This window comes from Ctenopharyngodon idella, chromosome 5, assembly GCF_019924925.1.
Source record: "Ctenopharyngodon idella isolate HZGC_01 chromosome 5, HZGC01, whole genome shotgun sequence".
NCBI classification, from domain to species: domain Eukaryota; kingdom Metazoa; phylum Chordata; class Actinopteri; order Cypriniformes; family Xenocyprididae; genus Ctenopharyngodon; species Ctenopharyngodon idella.
This window is the reverse complement of record NC_067224.1, coordinates 36,565,280-36,585,866: the sequence shown is the minus strand read 5'-3', so window position 1 is coordinate 36,585,866 and position 20,587 is coordinate 36,565,280. Positions and strand designations below refer to the sequence as shown.

Below are 20,587 nucleotides of genomic sequence, written 5' to 3'. Positions count from 1 at the left end.
TTACAGTATATCAAGTATATATATGGACCCTATATAATAGTGTTCCTGTAAAGAAAATGTTGTTTCCTTTTGTCATCTGTATCCAGAGAAAAAAAACAAAAAACTACAGGATACTAATTTCTTCAAGCTCTAATATATACCCTTTATATACTGTATATACCCCAACCTTTTTCATCACTTCATCTCCTTCTTCTTTAATTTCCTTTAAATTATTTCTCTTTTCCCCTGCTATTCATTGTCTCTCTATCTCCCTGTCTCTCCCCTGTGTCGATCTGCTGATGCCAATATTTCCTGTTACTCCTGTTGGATTCTGGGTCAGGAATTCCCTGGGGACAAGATCATAGAGAAGGAAGGTGGGAGGAGGGGAATGGGAGAGCAAACGGCAGAAAAGAGAGATGCTTATCCTCAGCTGGTTAAGAATCTGTTGCCAGGATCCAACTGCCAGTGCTTCCAAACAACTGAACAATGAAAGGGTCGCTAGGGAACTCTTAAAGCAAATGATGTTGGGTCAGCAGTATTGCTCTGTGGTTTTTGAAGATTAATAACTTCTGTTTTAAACTGTAGAAAAATATATTTCAATCTATAAATGGATTTTCATGTGAGTTTATCTGATTGTTATTCATTGTATGTGTATGAGAATTATGTTCCTCCAACTTTTTTGATAACATTTTACTAAAAAAGGACAAGACAGAATAGGCAATTGCTAGAGAAAAAGCAAGCAAGCTGAACTTTAAATTCAACATTCAAAATAGTTTCTCCAGCTAATCATATTGTTTTAATAGAAGATCAAGAAAGTAAACAAACATTCAGTACACACTTTGTTTTTTTTTATTTAATTTTTGCAATTTCCCTCAATAAAAACTTTATTTTAATGTAGGATCCCACATGGCCCTTACATGTCCTGTAGGTTGTGTTTGCAAAGAAATATGACCACAACAAAATCTGCAAAGAAGACATTATGGAATACAGTGTGAACCAATAATGATTCAGAAATTTGACTTGTGCCTCTCACCTCTCTTCCATCAGTTTTCTGACTGAAGCTATGTCTGGCCCAGACCCCAAGTGGTTGTAATATGGGCCCTCGTCCTTTTCTAGGATTTGGTCTAAGGGAGACAAAGAGTGAAAGAGAATACAGATTAAAGCATGGACACACTCTTGTACAATAATGGCTGATTCAGATTGCTAATGTGTAATACCATTAGAATGATAGTATGAGTCAGTCCTGTGTGTGGGTGAGCAAAAATAAAAAAGGAGAAAGTCTTATGAAAAAAAGTGTTTGTGAGAAAAGAAAAACATCTAGTGGATGCATACTACCTGCTTACTCAGCAGAGTAAAATACTGTAACAGTAATAAGTTTAAGAATAGCTAAAAATATAGGAAAAACTGAGTGCTTTTAAGAAGCACAGACTGAGAGAAAAATTATACAACAGTCAAATATATATACTAGATATATGTTAAAAATCAATATAAAGACTGTAGAACTGCTGAATGTACTGCATATGGGACGTGTTTTGTGTGTTTGTAAGTATCAAATGGCACTGGGTGTTCCCTGTGGTGTTGACAGAGTGCTATAAGGATTCACTATGGAAACCTCCCTTCTATTGTCCTTTGCTTTTAGTAACAGTCAAGCTCCAACAAGTGTTCAGGCACAGCTTACTACCCTTGAATGAACACTTTCTTAAGTGATTTCTTTCATATTTGGCAAGTAATTTTGATAATTACATATCACACGTATAATAAGGTTTATATAATGAGGATAGCTTATTAGAATATCTTTCAGTTGAAATTTGCAAAAAATTATCAGCTGCTGTTACAATGCAACAGGACAACTTTCACACAGTTCAGCAAAACCTCTGAAATGACAAAATAAGAGATACGAGGGCCAAGCTGAGAGGTTGCAGTCCATCTCTTCTCACCCTGTCCTCCCTAGTCCCTCCCATCTTTGATGTCTGACCACAGTATATCATATGATATATGAGCAGACTCTCTTCATTGTGTGACTGCCTCCTTTGGAGAAACTAGCTGTACTCACTGTACCAATAGCCTGAGCATAGACAGAAGGCGCTGCACTGCCCTGGCCCAAAGAATTACAATGGGCTCCTTTCTTCAAAACTATTGTTCCTCTGCAAGAGGCACAGAGAACAGACTGCAGAGCAATGCACGGCCCCTGATAGAGCACGCATTCTCAGACATGGCCCAACACTACCCTGAGAAATGTGCTGATGCAGAAATTATGTGATGAAAAACAAACATTTGGGGCTTCCTGAAGGGAATTTTGATGATCAATTTAGTCTATGTTGTAGTCTAATGGAATAACCCTAACCCTAACATTTACTAGTAATAAAGCTAACTGTAATGAAGCTAAACTATAATAAAACATAAACTGAGCTAAAAAATAAATAAAAAATATAGGGGGTTAGGTGGGTTAGCTAAGCGGGTCTCATTGTCTGATCAGTAAAATATAAGGGGATGTAGAGTGGGGTGATGTGCTGTGTTATAATGTCACAAAATCTCAGTGTCTGTTTATCTGCTTTTATATTCTGTTTGAGAATATGAGTGCTCTTGCCCAGTTTTCTGGACCAGAATTTTTTTCCCCCTGAATTCTCTCACACTTACCTACGCAGTCACAGATGGGAAAATCAGGTTGGGAATTTTTCCCTGGTGTATCCAATAGGCTCTTGGTGGGAGTGTCCAGGTAGCGTAATGGTGACTCAAGAAAACCTTTAAGTGAAGGAGAGGAGGGAAACATATCCTTGGTGGGAGTATTCAAATCATCCCCCTCTCTGTCTGCAGAGAAACATGCAGTTGTGGAGAGCACAGTCACGCCACCAGATGACTCAATCTTTATACGTTTAGTTGGAGGGGAGAAAGGTGTGATGAAGGGGTGCTGTCGCTCCAGAAATGCATCCTGAGCTACAGACGGGAGCTGCCCAGAAGGTTTCACATCCACCTCACATTCCTCACTTTCCTGTTTGACAGTGCAGAGCTCCTCAGATGGCAATGGTGTTTTTTCCTTCAGTCTTTCAGTCATGTCCTTTTGACCTTCATCCATGGGCTCAGACTCATTTGTGGGAACAGGAGGGCAGTTAACTGGCTGCGTTGGGGATGGTGACTCGGGTCTGGTTTGTCCTGAGTTTGGTTGTGACTCGGTCACCACTGGATGAGCAGGGCCATTCTCTGGGGTCTCTGCTGCAGAAGCTGAGGAAATGGTGTCCCCAAACTCCTCCTCAAACTGGCGAATCAACTCTTCAAATTTTGGATCTAGGTTACTGAGGCCAGCCAGAGAAGGAATTGGCTGTGTTGTAGAGGTTTGAGGCGTGATACTGGTTGTTGGGACGCTGTCATTTGGCCCAGCTGGGCCTGAGCAAGCTATCACCTTCTGGGTGGATGGTGCTAGGACTGACACAGGGGTAGAAGAATAATGAGTGTTTTCAGAGATAGGTGTACTACTGCCATTTAAAATGGATTCCTGAGATTGAGCTGGAGCTGGGTGGCTCTCAGCCACCTGAGAGGGGGGAAGCCCAGCTTCCATGCCTGGTAGAGATGGAACAAGCTGAGACAGGGATGGTGCATATCCTGCGGAGATGAAGGGAGGTTTCGATATTGTAATCTGGTTCTGTGGGAGAAAAGTTGGTTGGGAAGCTTTCTGTTTATGCTTCTTGATAACAATCTGTTTGGGTTTTGGAAGAGGTGTGCCCAGTGGACCAAATAGCCCACCCACTGGCTGCTTGAGAAGAGGAGAACTTTGAGCACTCTTTTTCTTTTTGGGTTCTTTGTGATCCTGTTTGATGGTTAAAGGACTCTCTGGAATAGACTGTGGCCACCACTTACGAAGGTTCTGACAAGCCATGGGGGCTAATGGACTAAAGGCAGGAGAATTAGAGAAGAGGTTACGCTTATGATGAAGGTGCTGCTGTAGTGCTGCCTGAGTTGAGTGCCTAATGGTGGGTGAAAACTGCTGACCCTGGAACGGCTGCTGGCCATTTACCATCCCCTCTTGGCCCATGACTGCACATCCTGAGCCCAGGTACTCCTTTGTGTCCACCTCCTGCTTAATGTGAGGCACCCCAGCAAGGCTGCCCTTGCGACCATCCTGCAAGCTGGGGTGAAGGAGTGGGAACTTGAAGGCTGAGTTGGTGTACTTTCCACCAGTGTCTCCAAGGAGTTGCTTTAGCTCTGATACTGGGTCACTGCTGCCTTGGGATGGGTTTACAAAACGAAGCTGGGACTCTGTGTTCTCAATCATCCATGGGTTCCGAGGGGAGCTTCTCTCGCAGCTTCCAGCTGTGCCCTGGTTCCACTGCTGGGGTCGGGGATTAGGGGTTGATGGGTGTATGATTGTAAATGGGGACTTGGAGGATGGGTATGGGGAAGCATAGTGAGATGAGTTAGGTGCAGGGGCCTCACCCTGAGACTGAGGTCTCTGCTGCTCCCATGATGATACCTCCGGGGGGTAATGTCCTGGAGGGATGGATCGTGGCATAGCAGAGGAGGACAAAACAGGACCAGGTGATGAAGAGACCACTTGTGGCATACTCTGGGGGTAGGAGGTTGGCAGATGCTGATGGTGATTTGCAGGTGAAGACTCACCTGGAGAAACAACAGTTTGTGGGACAGTGGCAGACAACTGGGTCAGAGCCTCAATTGCAATGGCTGTTTGCAAGCTAACATTTCTTTCCTTGGCTATGGACAGAACACTAGGGGAGCAGGGAATAGGTGCTGGTCGGCCAAAGGGTCTAGGAGCAGAAGGCTGGTTAACAAGGGGCTGTGGATTTGTGTCTTGCATACACAAGGGGTTACTTCCACATTGTTGAGGTTGGGATTGAGAATAACGATGCTGTGCATGTGGCTGTGGAGGAGCACCCGCGATCTTACAAGAACCTTTATCTTGGGAGTTAGCCACCATTTTGATTTGCTTCTCCAGCCACTCCAGGTAGTCAGGGCAGTCTGGGCCATCACAATCACAGTTAGGTGGCTTGTGGCCATGACGGGCCTTGCTCAGTGCTGCCTGAAGAGTGTTTAGATCTTCAGGGGGGCACAACTCACCATCCACACCTTTCTTTCTGGCCTCATCTCCTCCATTAGACATTTCCTGATGGAACCTTTCATACAGCTGAGCTGTAGGAGTCTGAGAAGTTTGATGGTTGGTGTAAGGTGGCAGTGAGCCAACAGTAGCAGAAAAGGCCACCAGGGTTCGTGCATCCTCCATATCCACATCATTCACCGGTGTGCTGGCATTTTGGCCACTCCAAGCACCCTGTTGAGATTCAGGATTTGAAGACTTCCCAGCTTGCTCAGGGACCCAGCCCGGTGTCTGGGAAATACATCCAGCCCCCTCATGGTAGTTGTGCTGGTGTTGCTCCCTGGCCACGCCACTGACTTCTTCATCACAAATATTTTCTTCATTTGCTGCATGTTTGCTAAGCCCATTAGACAGTTCATGGTTTAACACGCCTTCTTCCAGGCGGTCATGGGACCCAATTTCCATCTGGCCTCTTCCTCTGGGGCCATCCACTGAACCCACCACAGAAACAGTCTGTAGAAGAGCAAAAAACATAAGTTACTTGACAATGCTTCAGCAAACTGACAGTTTACATATATCTACTGAGTGTGTGTGTATATTTTTTCAATCTTTGTAAACCTTTTGTAGCAATGAAGTGTTATGCATTGATTACATCATACAAAAATAAGGGCAAATACTATTTTAATATATTAATTGCCAACTAATTAAAACAAACATCATAGCATTTTGTCCTGGAATAGTGACATAATCATTTACCTCTATTAACTAAACAACATACTCTGACCTGTTGGACCATCTTGGTATTCTCTGTAAGGTTGCTGCCTGATTTGAAAGAAGACTACATAATACTTTGTCCCATGGAGATCCCTGGGTTGCCTTATGCTCTTCTTTTGCTCTCTCTCTGTCTTTTTTTTCTCTGCTTGCAAGAAAACACATTCCGCAAATATAACATAAAATTGGTTATCGCTGTATTGTCTAATTTAATTGATGTCATTGGGCAGACATTATTAAAATAACCTGAGCCTACCTCTACATTTTTCAAGGGCACAATGAAGACTGCTTCTACCAGTTCAACTGTCTCATGCAAATACAACCCCATATTTACAATTATAATAGAACTGGTAATGCCCAAGTCAACATACTGAGAAACTCTTCCTGGTTCCTGGTTTTCAGATATCCTCTTTGCTGGTCTATAAACTCTCTATTGTGCTTTTTTCTTGAAAGGGTTAAAGGAATGTTGTGGAAACTGTGAACTGGCTCCAGATGAGTGTGAAAGGGCAATATCTACAAGCAACCATCTTCGTGGCACTTTTAAGTGATAATGTATCTCTAAAACATACTATATTATCATAAATTTAAGTGAATGATTTGTATAATGCCTTCAGTGCTCTTCTATGTGAAAGTGTTGATGAAATGAAAACCTGTTTGCTGCACAGAAGACAAATACACAGGGCTTTGTCCATGATGAAGGCATATCTTATAAAAGAGGACCTTGTGGTTTTATCACATTAACTAAAAAAAAAAAAAACCATTGAAAAAAAACCCACTAACAGACACGCTCTGTCTCTCTCTGACACAACTCTGTCTATTCAGATGTCTTACGCAGTAATTCTGTAGAAGCATCTACAACATTTGAGTATAGTATAAGAACTTTTTTTTGCATAAAATGAAGTTTAGACTGCTGAGACAAGGCACCCATCTAAACTAATAGTTCTGTAACTAAATGTCTAAACCTCTCTGATTGTGCAGTCATAGTAACAGCCCTTTAAATGGGTTATACTGATGGGCAGCTGTTCAGACACTTTGAATTCACCTTAACTAATGGTGTCTGTTTGGACCCCCATGGGCTGTGTGGCAGCCACTGAGTAGACTGTTTGTGTGTCCCAAAAGCATGTGTCAGACTACCACTTACCAACAATGGTCACACTTCAACTCTTCAAAAAAGCTGAACCACACAATTGTTACAACAGGCTATTTTTCCTCTTTTCAGTGATGCAATAAACACCCACGTGTATTCCTTCATGCCGAAAACTTTCACAATATAGTCTTAGTGTCACCGCAGAGATCACTAGAACACACTTGCACACAAAAAAAAGCACTAGATAGTTTGTATTTCAACAATCAGAGAGTTGATTTATTATATGCGCCGTGCAAGATGTGTATCAGATTCTTTGGATCAGTGACACACATATATATATGCCGTACACCTGCAAATACACACCTGTCTTGACAGCAGAAAGCACGTGCTTAGGCAATTATCTGAGGCGTGCCAGGGCTTTCATCGCTGCCAAAACTCTCTCCCTCTTCTTACAGACACAGAGCTACTACTACTACCAAAACATTAACACGCCCAACCAGAAGAGACTGTAAAACCGGTTTTACTCAAAAGTATGAGGTGCCCTTTAAACTCTGTATGTTGCATCTACTATGTCTCAGAAATTGCACACAATTAACAGCTGTCTCAGAGGTTGACACCACAAAGCAAAAACAAAATAAACAAAAATAAATAAACAAACAAAAAACAGAGAGACTGCAGACAGGGTTTAAAGCCTAGTAGTAGACAGCTGAACACGGTAAGACACACAACACCCCCCCCCCCCCCCCCCCCCCCCCCCCCGTCCCCCCTCCCCGTCCCCCGTACTCCGGTGTCTTTCACAATCAAAATACAAAGCTCAAGCATACAGAGAGAGAAATTAACAGATTGGCATCTACTCACAGTGGTCTAGCTGTCCCAATAACGTTGCTGGAGAGACAAAGGTGGGAAACGTGGACAAGAAAGTGCATGGAATACGGCATTCGAGACAGTGCCAAATAAAAAAAAAAAAGAAGCCAGCCGGTGGAAATCCACTATGGGTTCTTTTCTCTTTCAGTCTTTCTTTCTTTCTTTCTTTCTTTCTTTCTCTCCCTCTCTTCTCAGTCAGCCAGGCAGTGCGGCACACGGACGCACACACACTCACGCACGCACTCTGTCATACACACCTCCCCCACGCACACACACTCGCTCTGTTTCTCTTCCTATCGCCACTGTCGTTTCTCTCTTTCTCCCTCTCTCATTATGTCTCTCTGCTCCTCCCTTCCCTTTTCTATATTCTCCTTCTTCTTTCTGCTTTTCGCATTCACCGTCTGCTTTGCCTTAAATCCCCCACCCCTCTCTCTATCGTTTGCTAGCTCACTCCCTCCCCCCTCCCTCGTTTTCTCCCTCCCTTCATTTTCCTCCTCCCCCTCCTCTTTTCTGTGTGTGCAGAGTGAGAGAGGCCATTATCTGAGCCACACTGGGCACGTACGTGGAATGGTGGAGCATGCAGGAAATACAGCCGCTGCAAAGCATAGAGAGTGAGAGAAAGCACGAGTGGCAGACTGGCTGGTTACTGCGCTAAATAAAGGACTGTATGAACACAGATCTATGGCTTATGTGAAAGCAGAGATGCATGTTATTGTAGAGGTGTTTTGGTGTTGGTTTTTTACTCCATAAGATGGAGGCTGCAGTGGTTAAATGTAGACATCTACTCAGTCATCACACAGCAGCTGCCATTTAGTGTTTAAGAAAAATATAAATAAACAAAAACAAAGAAATGGAAATGACTGGCGCCGATATATTTATTCCTGTCTTATAATGCTGTCCTCAGTAGTTCACAGTCTGTTTGAACTCTGTATTGACATGCGCTTAATATTGCAAAACATCACAGGATACTGATTTCGAACAGATAATAGCTGGCAGAAGATGCTTACAGACCAAACATACACAGTTTCATAAGAGGCTGTCAAACTGTGAAAGGAATGGCAGTCATCTACATCATATACGAAGCATATACATTGGTGCGCTTATATAAACCGCAGATATAAGAGTCAAGCAGCAGCAAACGAGTCTCAAAGCCGAGGAACACAGGATGTGAGGGGGAAAGCACAGCGACTGTCAGAAGCAACCACAAGGTATAGGGAGGTTAACAGGAACCGCAGAGAGATAGGAAGCTCAAAGTTTTGAGGAAAAAGACAACGACCGTCACATAACACACATGCGTTTATGCACAATTTTGCTGCTGGTTAAGTATGTTGACTTGTCAATGGCGTTCATTCTGCTCGGAAGCGAGGGAAGGCGACGAGGTGCTTTTGCAGCCATACAGAAGGGGCAATGTTCGCGTGAGGGATTCGAGGGTAGGGAAGAGCATAAGATAGAGACCACAATGGTAAGTGAGTGTTCGGTGTAAAAAATGAATCACTCATGCAGTCTTAATCGTGTTCTTTTCTAAGCCATTCTTGCGCTTTCTTTCCTGCCTAAACACTTTGTTTCATGCCAACCCATCTCTTCGAACTCCGAAGCTTCTCAGCTGGGTCTCTCACACTCGCTCTTTTGCTGGCATCTTTTCTATCTTTACCTCTCCCTTTTCTCCATGAGCTTATTTTTGTACTCGTTCTGTTCAGAGGAAAACATTGCAATCGTCTTTGACAGTTGCCAGAAAGCCCCTCGGTAGAATCGCTTTTGCATTATGAGGATGCGATCGCAGACTGCGTAACGCGCAATTTGTATGAACCCACATAACCTCTTGCCATGTCCGCGACTCTCTCGTCTTGTCGTCTTTCCTTCTGATCAGTGTCTTTCTCTCCCGCTCTCTCTCTCGCGGTTGAGTCCTGCCAGTTGGATCGCCACCATCAACACAGTGAAGGCAAGGCAACCCCATGGACAAACACACACAGACCCAAAGCCCAAGCGGAGAGGTAAAGTGCACTGTCACCAGCGGAGGAGAAGTGAGTGAATGAGAGAGAGAGGAAAAACGGAGAGTGGGAACCGTTATGACGTTGCAGTTGCGTCACCACAATCATTCAATGCTCCTAGTCGGCGATAGAGGGCTGGGCAGATGTGTCATAACACATAATGTAGATGTGCCTGCCCTTACACACATGCACATTCTCATTCACTCGCCCGTCTAAGCGTAGTCCCTCGCTCCTTTCAGCGTGACACAGCAGTTCCTGTGCCCTGTAGTTACCTCACCCTTCCTGTTGCAAGTTACGGCGCATCTATGCTGAGAGGAGCGAAAGCGGATCACTAACAAAATATGCAGCAATGCGGAGCTGACATAACACTGATTACATGGCAACATTACTACACGCATTCTTTTGTTAAGCCACAAGGTGTCTTTGGACTTTATCAGGTGAACGATTTATGTCAATATTCGTTAATGCTGATGAACAATGTACTTTTAACACGCCAAATGCTTTGAGACATAAATCAGGTGAACCGACACAATTTTTAAGCATGCAAACAAATTCTCATGTACACACATTTAAAGGGATAGTTCACCCAAAAATGTATTCACTCTCATTGGACCCCATTGACTTTCATTGTATGAACGAAAAACAAACACCGAAATTTAAAAATATACAGGTTTAGTTTTAATACAGGTTTGGTACAACATGAGGTGAGTAAATAACGACTGGTCTGTAATAACGGTCCATTTAACAAACTTTTTCTCACCTTAATGAGAGACGTGACACTAGCTGGTTACTAATATTGAAAGACAAAAATGATACGTACCTGGCCCATATAATAAGCTCTACTAAACCATTCAGGAAAATCTTGATTCTTCACAAGTATACACATGGGTCCTTTCCTTCTGCATTACAGTAAATGCCTGAGATGTCTTGTGTCTTTTAAAATATGAGAAATCTTAACCAAGCAAGCCACAAACATCCACAGTGTCACAAGACACTGATCATTGATCCAAACACAAGAGACACGGGGGATGTGAAACTAAACAGGTCTCAGAAAGACCACGGTAATACACGGAAAGATTTGGCATTTCAGTTAGACCCAAAAGGTCACAACTAAATGCTCTTTCTTGCAAATTATTACTCATCATACAAGTCTCACCTGAATCTTGAACCACCATTAGAATACTAGACATGCAAAGTCATGCTTAAGATATGAGAGTTGTTAACCTACTACCACTAGACTGGAACTGAAATTCACTGCTAGGCAGATGCAACTCACTGTGGCAGTTATCCTGCAACAACTATGGACATACATTGTGTTTGAGGGCACAACACTGATAGAGTATGCCTGGGTTAAGAGATATATTATAGTGATAGATTTGCCAGGCTGATTTTGAGAATACTGACTAGTAACAGTTACACATTTACATTAAATTTTCAGTCTAAAGCAATAATTCATCTTTTTAAGATGTCATGTGCTTTAATCCGACTGAAATCATTCCAGGATGATTTTTGCAAACTAACAGACCTAACTTTGTCCAGCATGTATACACATTAATCAGACTACATTTAGCATAAGTGACACACCACCTCTATTTAACACTTCAAATATTAAAATTAGACATTGTGTCTTGTATATTTTTTGTATTTTTAGATATCACTATCAGTAACAGCTGCTGAAAAAAACAGAATTGGTCAAATCTCAGGTGCAGGTCCCTTCCACTTCAGCAGGTCTGGGTTTCAACCACCAAGTCTTAGGCACTGTTTCCACCTGGTATTAAGATGCGTTTTGGTCGATCGGACCACAAGTGAACGAGGGAGACACATACCCGTTTACACCTGGTGTTTTAATCCGTCTCTTTTGTTTACTTTCGAGCACTTCTGTCCTGATTTCTTTGAGGGTAGGGTCTATGGGCAGGTAAATGTATGTTTTTTTTTCAGATCTTTCGATCTAATGGACGAAATAAGCTCACGCAATTTACATATGAACACGAAAGGAGACGATGGATAAACACATGGAGAGCAGCAGCTTTCGTTTCTGCTCTGACAGCCGCAAGACCACGCCGAACGCTGTGCATGTTAGAAATCAGGAATGGTGAGAGAACATTGTGCTTGGTACATTTTTCATCTTCAAACCAAACTTGGGCCTTCAGCCGACAAAGTTTAAATCCCGTCTGGCTAGCGCACTTCCCATAATGTTTACGGATTATAGGTGGGGAGTAGGTGGTCTTTTGTGGCTGTTCGAGCACATTCGACCACATGAGCGTTTCCACTACGAAAGCAATCCGGCCGAATGTGTTTTCGATCACCTCTGGAAGTGGTTGAAAGTGCAGAGGCTAAAAAACATTTTACACCTGTATTTAGAGTCGTCCACTTGTGATCCGATCTAACAAAACACATATTAATACCAGGTAGAAACAGGGCCTTAGGAAAACAGCACAAATAATGAAACAATGACCTCCAATTCTTTACCTGCATTATCTAAACAATACTCATGTTTGATTAGAAACTCTCAGTTAAAGAATGCTCATTCTCAGATTTGCAAGTTCTCAGAAAAATGACGACTGACACAGTAGTTGTAACGGCATTTGATGATGTCTTTTTGTCTTTTGGTTCATCAGTCTAGAGTGACTCATCTGTTGCTCATCTCAGCTCACAATCACCCACATTCAAAGAAAAAGGGGGGGAAAAAAAGAAAGAAAAAAAATCAAACCCCCACCTACACAAACCACCTACAGAAAAAGCAGAAAGAAACACACACACCCATAAACACACACAAGGACTCAAACATTTCTGTGAAATAACTTCTGGAGCATGTGAGGTTGAATATATTATTACAGTGTACAGTCTTTTAGGATGGAATGTATAGATTCTAACTACTGCATTTTAAGTAATCCATATATATCTACAGGGAACAAACAGCTAAATTGGAATAAAGAAAGATACCATTTTGATCTTGTTTGGTCTGCTTAAGCATAGTATTCCAAAAGCCTAGTATCCCAAAGAAAATTCCAACCTTTTTAGAATTAAAAATTGAACAAAAATGTAACAAAGACAACTTTAAAAAACAGCTGTCTTTTTGTCTATTACAAGTTCATCCACACTCCCTTTCCATCGCTCTCTCACACACCCTCCCTCCCTTTCATTATCTATATTTGTTTACTAAACCTCTCCCACCAGTCCAGAGCCGAAACACTTTCACATGAACAGATAAAACATGCCTCCGCTAAACTAGGGGCCCAACAAAAGGCTAAACCACGGAAGAGTTTCAAACATGCTTTCTAAGAAATGTATACGACTGCGTGTGAGGGCACACGCGCACACTCAAACGAACGCAGAGCACTCGCACGTGTACACGTCGATGCAAATAAGCTTAGGGTCACTGAGTGCAATAGGTCTGGGGCAGATCATGAATGGCACAGACAGCCATTGAGACCATCAAGACATCCACTTCTGTTTCTCTTGACTTACCTTTCCATTTTTTCCCATCTTCTTTGTAATTCCCATGTCTTTAGTTTTGTAATTGCCCTTTCTTTAGATCTATCTATTGTTCTCTGCCCCCCAATACTTTACTACCTCCCTCCCTCCCTCCCTCGTCCTCTTTCTTTTTGCGTGCACCTTATTTTTGGCGTCCCCTGACCTGATGCCTCTTTTTTAGAGCAAAGCGGGTAGGTCTGTGAGGTGTAGGATGTCGAATGTAAATGTCTGTGTGTGTCATAATTCGTCCTGCCTGACACATGGCACATGCAAGTCAGCACGCACAACTCAGCTGAGAGCCCCCTCCTCATTTCACCCCACAAATACTCACAAAGGGAAAGAGGGAGACAGACTGAGAGAAAGAGAGAGAGAAAGTGAGGGGGAAGCAAAGCAGAAAAGACATAAGAAAAGAGGGGGAAGGGATGGGAAGGGAGGAGCGACCCTCATCACTCAGTAAGATGGTGGGAAAGGAGGAGGTATGAGACGGAGGAATAACACAGCCTAAAGAGTGGTCTTTGTGCAAGAAGTTTTGGAGGAGAAGGAAAAAAACTGAGGTGAAATTTGATGAGGGGGATACAAGAGAGAGGAAAGCAGAAAATAGCAGACTGGTAAAGAGACGAAGGCTTGAAAGAGAAGAAGGACAGAGAGAATTGAAAGACAATCATGTTGAAGGAGATGGATGAATAGCATCATGCAGATCTCTTTCAAAATGGGAAGAAACCTGATACATAACCCACTCTAGGTTGGCTATATACTCTCATATGAATGACAAATAATCCATCAAATAATAATAATAAAAAAAAAAAAAAGATGTAAAAACCTCAAAACTCAATCTATGTTGGGCAAAAATCTGCCACTAATAACCCAAAAACCTTATTCTGTTCAACTTCTATAGCAAAAGAAGCAATGAGAGAGAGAATACTATCTCTCCAGTTCTGCACAGTGGCTGGTTGCCAACCTTGTTTCTCTCAGGAGTAAGGCTAAGATTAGCTCCCCATATGTTCAAGTCAGGCGTAGCTGCTCTTAAAGGGCCAGGGTCTCTTTGAAAATGGTACAAAGTACACTGCAGCACTGCATGCGCTGTTTTGTCTCAGCCTCTCTTTCACATACAGCTGAGCACAAAGCACAAATGCCTTCCAGCTAACAGACAATCTGCCTTTCATGCATGTACAAATATTCATCAAAGAATCCTGGGGAAAAAGCATCATGGTTTACACAAAAACATTAATCAACACAACTGTTTTCAATAATAAAAATAATAAGAAGAAATGTTTCTTGAGCACCAAATCAGAATATTAGAATGATATCTGAAAGATCATATGATACTAAGACTGGAGTAATGGCTGCTTAAAATTCAGCTTTGCCATCACAGGAATATATCCATCCAAGGTAGAAATTATAAATCACCAGGGGTCAGGGGTAAGATGAAAAGAGAGAAAACACACTGATACTGAGCTAGTTCTCAGCTGACGTGCCACAGTACTTCCTGTCCATTCATTTTTCATTAACTGCAGTAGTGCAGTCATCCATTCCACAGGAGAGGCAAAGCCACAAGCCAAAGTGAAGGGCAAACATGTTAATGCATGTGTGGTTGACTTTTCCAAACATAAAATTGAGAACAACTAGGTACAAAGGTGCTGGATAGAGACAGTATTTTGGTTTAAAAAAATGAATTAGGCCAACAAGCAATGGCCTCATATCATGCACTCCTTCCTAACATAACAAACAACATGCTAAGAGAAGTATGTAATTTCTCTGCCAGTCCATCTATCTGTCACTGGCCAGAAAAACAGTCTAAATTCAAGCCATTGATTGTGATGCACAAACAAACAGAGCAATGTCTCTGCATATTAAACTGGGAGAGTATTTTAACATCAAAAGTTTATTTTAAAGTCAACATTTTGAAATCATTTTTAAACATTTAACTATACAAGTTATATTGGTTATTGTATTATCTTAAATGCATCTGCACACAGATGCAAGTTTTTAGTGCATTCATGATGGTTCAGCACAGAGCAGTTTTATTTACAAAACAGACAAGGATCTGCAAGCATTTATCTTAGCTGTATCAGTTTCCAGCCTCCTGACATTTATAAAGCTGACGCTCTTAAAGGGTTAGTTCACCCAAAAATGAAACTTATGTCATTAATTACTCACCCTCATGTCGTTTCAAACCCACAAGACCTTCGTTCATCTTTAGAACACAAAGAGTTTTTTTTTTTTTTTTAATCTCTAATAGAATGTAACAAAATTACCACGTTCAATGTCCAGAGAAGTAGTAAAGACATTGTTAAAATAGTCAACATGACTGCAGTGGTTCAACCTTAATGTTATGAAGAAACGAGAATACTTTTTGTGCGCAAAAACAAAACAAAAATAACGACTTTATTCAACAAATCTGTATGGCCCCTATCATTCTCCTACGCTGTTTACGTTCAGTGCTTCCAGGTTCTAGGTCAGAACGGTGGCTCGGTATTGGCCGATGCTGTTCACGTAAGCAGCGCGACCGATACAGAGTTGGCATTCTGACGTAGAACACGGAAGCGCTGCACTGCGTTCACTGTGTCAACTGCGTAGAAGACTGACAGGGAAGAGGAAAAACTGTTGAATAAAGTCGTTATTTTTTTGTTTTGTTTTTGCACACAAAAAGTATTCTTGCCACTTCATAACACTGAGGTTGAACCACTGCAGTCACATGGACTATTTTAACAATGTCTTTACTACTTCTCTGGACCTTGAATGTCGTAATTTTGTTGCTTTCTATGGGAGATAATAAACCTCTCGGATTTCATCAAAAATATCTTAATTTGTGTTCCGAAGATGAACGAAGGTCTTACGGGTTTGGAACGACATGAGGGTGAGTAATTAATGACAGAATTTTCCTTTTTGGGTGAACTAACCCTTTAAGGATCATCTGAGTATGTTTAGCCTGCTTTGTAAAGAATCCTGCATTTGTTTAATGTAAACACCTTTCTCACACATTTGCTCTTTCTGTTTTATGCATACACAAACACACACACACACACACACACACACTTTTAACAAAAAAATAGTTTAGTATGTTTATTAAGCATTTTGAATTACAAGGACATTGGCATGTCCTCATAATATAGAGGTGTGGCCAGGAACCTGAATACACACCACAATATAAGGACTTTGGTTCCTCATTATGTAGGTTAAACCAGTACACACACACACACACACACACACACACACACACACACACACACACACACAAACACACACACACCACACACACCACACACACACACACACACACACACACACACACACACACACACACACACACACACAGCCCTACTTGACATTTAAAAATGCAAAACAGGATGCATGGTCTGCTGAAGTGTCATTTTTTTGGAAGGTAAATACCAGATTAATATGTAGAGGCAATTACCTAGTTCAGTCTTGAAACTCTAGAGGGTGCAGGCTGATTTTACATGCTATCTGCTAGTGCTGGGCGGTATGACCAAAAATCTGTATCACTGTTTTTTTTAAGATTCTGGCGGTTTCACGGTATGTCACTTTTTTTTTTTTTTTTGGCATATTTTACTGTCAGGAGTACAGAGAATATATTATATAAACATTGTGAGGACAAATAAAAATGTTTTTAAAAATGTAATCAAATCAGTTCATAAAGATAACAATTTAGTTTAAAACGTAATCAAATTAATTTAATTAAATTAATAATATTAATAAGTAGGCTACATTTTTACTGTGCAACATCTGTAATTTCAATGAAGACCTTTGAGCGAGCCTCACGCGAGCTTCAGTATGTGTAGTAGTAGACGAAAATGCGGCGCTCATTCATACAGACTTCAGATTTCAATAGCAGTCATTTTTAGCTTTAATATTCACAGACACTAGTCCGTATCGATATCTGATTCATTGTACAGCCCTACTTTTGATTTATTCATCCAAAAATTGCTAAATTCTGTGATGTTCCGCTTTATACAGTAAGTTCTATTTGTGACTGGATTCCGTGATTTCATCCGTGTTTTCTGCATCGCGGAAATCTTATGGCTCTGCATGGCATGCGCTATATTAAAGAGAGTTAGTTTTGTGAGTTATTTATTGTTGTGTAATAAAGTTGCTTCCATAAGTGTAAAAAGGGTATGTAGTTAATAGAAGTCCGCTCTCTATACGCTCTACATTGCACTTCATGGCCATTGAATAGATACAGCAGCTGTTTCATCTACGCACCGGTATGGCGGTTTTTGAACAATTCATATCGGTCTCGAAATTGAAACGGTATACCGCCCAGCACCACTATCTGCAAGCAATTGCATCATTACCACATGACACAAGCTCTGCTGATCCTGCATCCAATGAGATTGCTTGCCCAATATTTAAATAGTCATTTAAATATCAGAGTTCCTCTGAAATCCTCCACCTCCCCCAGCTCCACCTGCCTAGATCTGCTATGGGATTTATGTTTGTCTATTTATGCAGCAGTAGCATATCTTACATGCTCACAGCAGCGTGTCTGTGTATCTGTTAGCAGTAGCAAATCCATACTTGCTCTGCAGCAGCAGCAACAATCAACAGCAGCAGCGTAGCAGATCTAGTCCACCAAGACCAAATACATTAACATCGCCATATTTAAAATTATTTAGAGCGTTGTCATGTTTGAACTACAAGTAAGCCAGTTGTGGCCTGATTCCCTGAAAAGTGCACTGTACTGTACTGTATCAAAACATTGCTCTGTTTGTTTGCACATCCCAAACAATGACAAACGGGGATTGTTTGGGAAACTTGATTAAAAAGAGTTTGTTTTTTGTTGCATAGGCTATATTTCATGTCATTATATTGTTTGTTAATCTGTTCTTCTAAATAAACTAATTAGCCAATTTAACTTTTATTATTTTATGTTGAAGTCAAACTGAATTTACTGTTTACTGAGAAAAATCGCTTCCCAAATTGAATATTACATTTTTAGCCCAAAACACACGTGAATGACACAATTCCAAGAACATGTGGTGCTTACTATGGATTTGTTGACAAAATAAGTGGTAACACTTTACAATAAGGTTAATTAGTTAAACATTAGTTAATGTATTAAATAACATGAACTAACCATGAGCAATACATTTGTTACTGTATTTACTAATCTTCGTTAATGTTAGTTAACAAAAATGCAGTTGTTCATTGTTTGTTCATGTTAGTTCACAGTGCATTAACTAATGTTAACAAGATTTTAATAATGTATTAGTAAATGTTGAAATTAACATTAACAAAGATTAATAAATGTATTAGTGCAGTTCATTATTAGTTCATGTTAACTAATGTAGTTAACTAATGAACCTTATTGTAAAGTGTTATCAAATAAGTTTTAATTTTGTTATATGATTTAACACAAGCATATTCATTTTTTAACAAAGTTACAGAATTCAAGAAGTACTGCATAGCAGGAATGACCCATCTAAAACATCAAAACAATGAAAAAGTTAAGAAATTAACTGTTTCTGGAAATTGTTTAATGCAACAAAAAGTTTTTGCACAGGTAAGAATAGATATACAACAAAGTAATTAAAAGTAAAGATGAACAAATGGTTGGTAAGAATCAATTTAGTAAAATGAATCATGCTTTCCTTTTATTCCAAACTCAGTAAGCCCTAGTATGTGCTACTAAAATGGTGGTAGCCTATATTTTACTAGAAAATCCTTTTTAGGTCACTGGCTGGACTTTGGAAGGTTTGGTTGGGTGAACAGACAGGAAAAACACAGACCTAATGATGTTACGCAAACTAAGCTTAGACTATAGCTTGTGTATGTGTGTTTTTTTTTTTTCAGGAAACTAGTTATGTGGTGAGAGATTAGGGCATCAGCTAATTAAAATAGTTTACAGCCATCATTTTTAACATCCTGTTTTCTCAAAAGTGAACTTCAGTCTCCGTTAACTCATAGTGGCATCTGTAGAATGTGACCAATCCATACCAGAGCGAATTACATTGTGACTAATTTGCGATGAAATGAAAACAAGCGGCTTCCTGCCTTTCGCATTACCTTTAAACGCTCGCACTCACAAACCATTTCCCCTCACAAGCACACATTCACATATACATACACACAAATAACACATCACGTGAGCAGCCTCATGGGCGGGTCTGAACTATAATTACAGCCGTGATGTCATGTGCCACTCACTGTTGCCGCAAAATCTAGGTCACTGTTAACCCTTTCCCGTCACGCCAGGGGATTCCACACACCTCGAAATGAACCATTACTACAGACTTTCCATGAGCTCTTTAATGTGGTACTGCCTCCCATGCAACTTTCGGAGTCTTTAAAACTAATAAACTGGAGTGCTGATATACATTTACCCCACAGATCAAACGCTTACAGTAGAGTGGCGTCAGCTTTTATAGTCAATTTCAGAGCGCTTTCATGTTATGGTTATCCCCACAGCTACAGTACATTACGTCTATCGGAAGCCAAACCAAGGAAAAGAAGCACTACACAGAAATGACACCTCTTAAAAGGAGCCTCGAATGATCTTCAGGTTTGCTTTGAAATACCAGTCAACAATTTCTGGGTATATTTGAGTGATTATATAACAATACAACTTAACGTCACCGCATGCTAGGTGTCACATCGTAGCAAAATGACTAACAAAGCTTGACAATACCAATCCACAGTTATCCAAATTCAAAGTATTTTGAGAGCAAATAAGCATGCGATGCAAGCCATCCTCTCACAGCAAACTGGTAATTTGTGGCCGAGTGACAACAATGCACGACAGATGAGGGGCATATTGGCCAATTCGGTAAACTGCAACATTTTCAGACTACTTTTAGGCAGGCAAGTTTTAGCTGTACTGAACGTGTCTGTGTTAAGTTATGTAATCCTTTGTGAGTGTGTGAAGGTGTACAGGACTTAGCGGCGATGCATTTGATCATACGAACCAAAATAGCCAGTTAAAATGAACTGGCATGGATTATAAGTTCTAGATTCAAGAACAATGAGTCCTGGCCGGAGCTAAAGCCAAACCCGCCGCGGTGTAGTCACAGCGCAAAGAGGAGCACTGATACCGCCGCTGCTGTCGAGACTGTCTGCTCGATTTTACAGAAGTTGCACCAATCACGATTGCTCCTACGTGTAATTCAGCATATTTGTTGAGAGTAATTCGGCACTAAAGCTCTCAAGGCTCGTCGAGTCTCTCTACCTCTGACGCGACATGTTACTCTAGTCCATAAACACTCCGCCACGTGCTCGCTCACACGGACACACACAAACACCAGCACCGTCACCGCGCATGCGTGCGCGTATGTGACCCACTAACTTTTACTCCCTTTACCTCAGATGACTGGAAACTTTGGCAGTCCCGCCCGCCACTCTTTTCTCTGTTCCCGGGCTTGACAC

At 41.2% G+C, this 20,587-nt stretch overlaps 2 protein-coding genes across 2 annotated transcripts in view; one reads left to right on the top strand and one right to left on the bottom strand.

The window, feature by feature from the left end:
• The window catches only part of hk2 (hexokinase 2), a 229,748-nt gene that overhangs the window by 163,079 nt on the left and 46,082 nt on the right, over nucleotides 1-20,587 (top strand). The window lies entirely within an intron of this gene.
• The window catches only part of tet3 (tet methylcytosine dioxygenase 3), a 43,743-nt gene that overhangs the window by 9,829 nt on the left and 13,327 nt on the right, over nucleotides 1-20,587 (bottom strand). Inside the window, exons 3-4 of the mRNA XM_051894125.1 lie at nucleotides 2,617-5,536; nucleotides 1,013-1,103 (exon numbers count right to left, since the gene is read on the bottom strand). Of these exons, the coding sequence (XP_051750085.1) occupies nucleotides 1,013-1,103; nucleotides 2,617-5,536 (3,011 nt within the window). The remainder of the gene's footprint in view (nucleotides 1-1,012; nucleotides 1,104-2,616; nucleotides 5,537-20,587) is intronic.